Genomic DNA, 2,880 nt, shown 5'->3' on the forward strand with positions numbered 1-2,880 from the left:
ATTTTATCCAGTCCCCAATGCCAGAAACAGAGCTCCTATCAGTAGTAGTAGTAGATTATTGCCGTATCTCTTGAAAACAGAGCCTCGCCTCGCCATCTTTCACCACGTGCCTGAGACCACCAGGCACGTCACAGATGGTGGTACCTGTTGGCCAGCGTCGTCTTCTGATCACTTCAGGTTTGCAGTTCTAGTCAGAATCATCATATTTTGTTATAGTTTTGCTGAACCACGCTGGCTTACACCATGGACTTTCATTGACTTACACATGCCTCTCTCAGAAATACTTTGTTTTGATTTTCTTCCCATAGATGAATCCACCGTAAACCACCGCTTGCTTCTACTCATTCGCGCACGTACAGTTCAGACTGTATGCTTTTGAATTTAGTCATGCTACATCCTGTGTTACCTGATTAAGATCAGTAGCTGGGAGCTGATTGTTTAATTGACTTTTCAGAAACTCAGCTAAAATTTTCCTATGTCTTTCCCATTACATATGGGGAATAAAATGAAGGCTTGAAACATTTACAAGCACAAGAAATGGTTCATTTGATTCCGGAACTCATCAGCTTAAATTACTGTGGAGGTCCTTATGCCACCAGGACTTCCCAAATTTTCCCATGGACTGCACCAAAACATCTCAGGCATGAACCATACAGTCTCATCAAACACTGGATTCTGCAAGTTTTCCACTGCTGGGGGGCTGGGGACTGTGCCCACCAACATGTGGCATCCCAGGGCTCCCTCCTCCAGCAGCATGGACCTCCGCCAAACCTCCAAGCACAGGAGCCCCACTGCCTGCACTGGTGTAAGCTGAAGGACAGAGCTTGTTGCTGCAGTCAAACACTGCTAGGGAGAGGCAGTAGGACGAAACCCCAAATCTATGTGACCCTGCCAAGTCAGCAGCCTCAGCAAAACCCAGGCTTCCCCAGAGGGACTGATTTTATTTTATAGCAACTGGCTGAAATGAACACAGGCTCAACCCCTGAAGATAAAAACTAAGGCACTGTGGAACCATACTCATCACCCTCCTACAGACTGACAGGGTTGTTTTCTAGAATGTTAATTATTTACTTCAAAAGGGAGTGAGTAATGGACAAAATCTATGAATACGAAAGTCAGCTCCTACTGATCTCCCTTGATCACAGGCTTTATACACTGTCATTTGAGGAAAAATAATCAAAACGTGTCCCAGGCCTGAATATCCACCGTAAACCAGTGTAGTGTTACTATTTGCATATAGGATGTATTATTATCTTCATTTTGTAAATTACCATGAAATTTTTACCCTCAAATGGTCAGTTTTCAATCAGTAAAGAAACCATAGCTTTTTATTCTGATACTAATTCTTACGATCAAGTAGCTGTTGAGATTATAAAACTTTCCAAAACATGAGTAACATTTTAGTAAAATGATACTTATTTGCATGGGACATCAATCACTAAAATAGCTTTAGGATACTAAAAAGCTAATCTTCAATCTTAGACTTAAAATTCAAGTAACATCTTCCATTAAATACTGTATCAGCAGAGTAAGACTCAATTAATTAAACCAATTATGGATTTATACAACCAAGGTTGAATTTGCAACAGCACAGAACGGTTCTTATTACTACAGTGCTATGCTATGGGCGGGGCAAAGCAACAAACGTAGCCCAATTCTTTGCTTTCATCCATCTCTATGATATATTAAAGAAGAAATATTTGAAGTGATATACTCACATGGTAACAAATTATAAGGCATGCAATTTTTAACGGAAATTTGTCTAAAAGCTAGCTTCGAGGATCGCATATTTATCTACTGGTGAGAGCACGTATTGAAAAAAAATGAGACTGGTGATTGAGGTTTGAGTCATCTCCAAAGGTTTTATAGTATCCCATGTCTCAGTACCGGCTTTTATGCTTCATATCCTTTGATACAGTTCTCCAAATAGAGGACATAAATACCATCCAGGTTTTAAAACATTTTATTTGCATATTAAAAAAATTGTGCATTCCAATAATTAAAATCATTTGAAAAAAAAAAAAAATGGCACTCGATTAACTGCATTTTACAGCTCGCAGGACCTTGGTACAGCTTTGCATTTATTCGTGTGTTACTCTAGTTTACTGTAGTCCCACCCAAGTTCTTCTTTCATCAACATGCAAGCTCTTTCATGCCACCAGGACCAAAGCCAGACAGGCAGAGGGAAAGGCAGCGCCTTCATTCAGTGTCAGTAGTTCTTTCTATTCTTTTGATGTGAAAGGGGCAGTACAGTCATTTTAAACTTTATCCAACCTCTTTGCATCTTACAAAGTTAAACAGCTAAAAGAAGTAAAATAAGAAGGCAATGCTTGTGGAATGTACAGTGCATAATTTGGAAGGGCAGATTTCATTACGATTCCCCCGCTTGCTTCTCCTGTTCAATTGCTAAAAAAGGGGAAAAAAAAAGGAAAAGGAAATGAAGATCCAGAACCTGAAATGCATTCATATGACAATTGCTATAATTTGTAAAAATATCTGCATGTATCTATATATCAAATTAGGAAAGAAGTTATTGTAAATTAAGCGCTACTAGGTGGTGGGTTCAGGCTTTCGCTGTCTGGCACAGCAACAGCCATGTATCTTCCCTCCACGCCGCACCCCGGCTCCCCGCCCGCCATTTGGTCTCCCCCCGCCTTCCAAGCCCCCCTTCCCTCCCCCCTCCCTGCCTGCCCTTCCCCGCAGCCTGCCCGCACTCACTTTCTTTTGAAGGCAGCGGGTTTTTCTCTTGCGTCTCTGTCTTCTTCAATTTGGACTTGTCAAATTTCTCGATCTCGGCCATGTCTGGTTTGTCGGACATGTTGGCAGGTGACTCTGCGTACACGGGGGGGAACAGCCCGTTACCCCCGGCGAGGGCTCCCC

At 41.8% G+C, this 2,880-nt stretch overlaps 1 protein-coding gene across 1 annotated transcript; it reads right to left on the reverse strand.

Moving 5' to 3' along the window:
* Positions 1-1,947: 1,947 nt before the first annotated feature.
* TMSB4X (thymosin beta 4, X-linked) lies at positions 1,948-2,874 on the reverse strand. Its single transcript, XM_010016454.1, has 2 exons — positions 2,719-2,874; positions 1,948-2,406 (listed from the first exon to the last, which is right to left on the reverse strand). Exons 1-2 carry the CDS (start codon positions 2,816-2,818, stop codon positions 2,372-2,374), a joined length of 135 nt encoding a protein of 44 aa, XP_010014756.1. The 5' UTR covers positions 2,819-2,874; the 3' UTR covers positions 1,948-2,371.
* Between the last annotated feature and the right edge of the window lie 6 nt (positions 2,875-2,880).

Source organism: Nestor notabilis, unplaced genomic scaffold (genome assembly GCF_000696875.1).
Source record: "Nestor notabilis isolate BGI_N333 unplaced genomic scaffold, ASM69687v1 scaffold16156, whole genome shotgun sequence".
Lineage (NCBI taxonomy): Eukaryota > Metazoa > Chordata > Aves > Psittaciformes > Psittacidae > Nestor > Nestor notabilis.

Excerpts from the sequence above, each read along its gene's own strand:
- TMSB4X (XM_010016454.1), bottom strand. The coding sequence starts at position 2,818 with ATGTCCGACAAACCAGACATGGCCGAGATCGAGAAATTTGACAAGTCC. Across the intron at positions 2,407-2,718 it reads CCCGCTGCCTTCAAAAGAAA|CAATTGAACAGGAGAAGCAA; the intron begins GTGAGTGCGGGC and ends CCCCTTTTTTAG.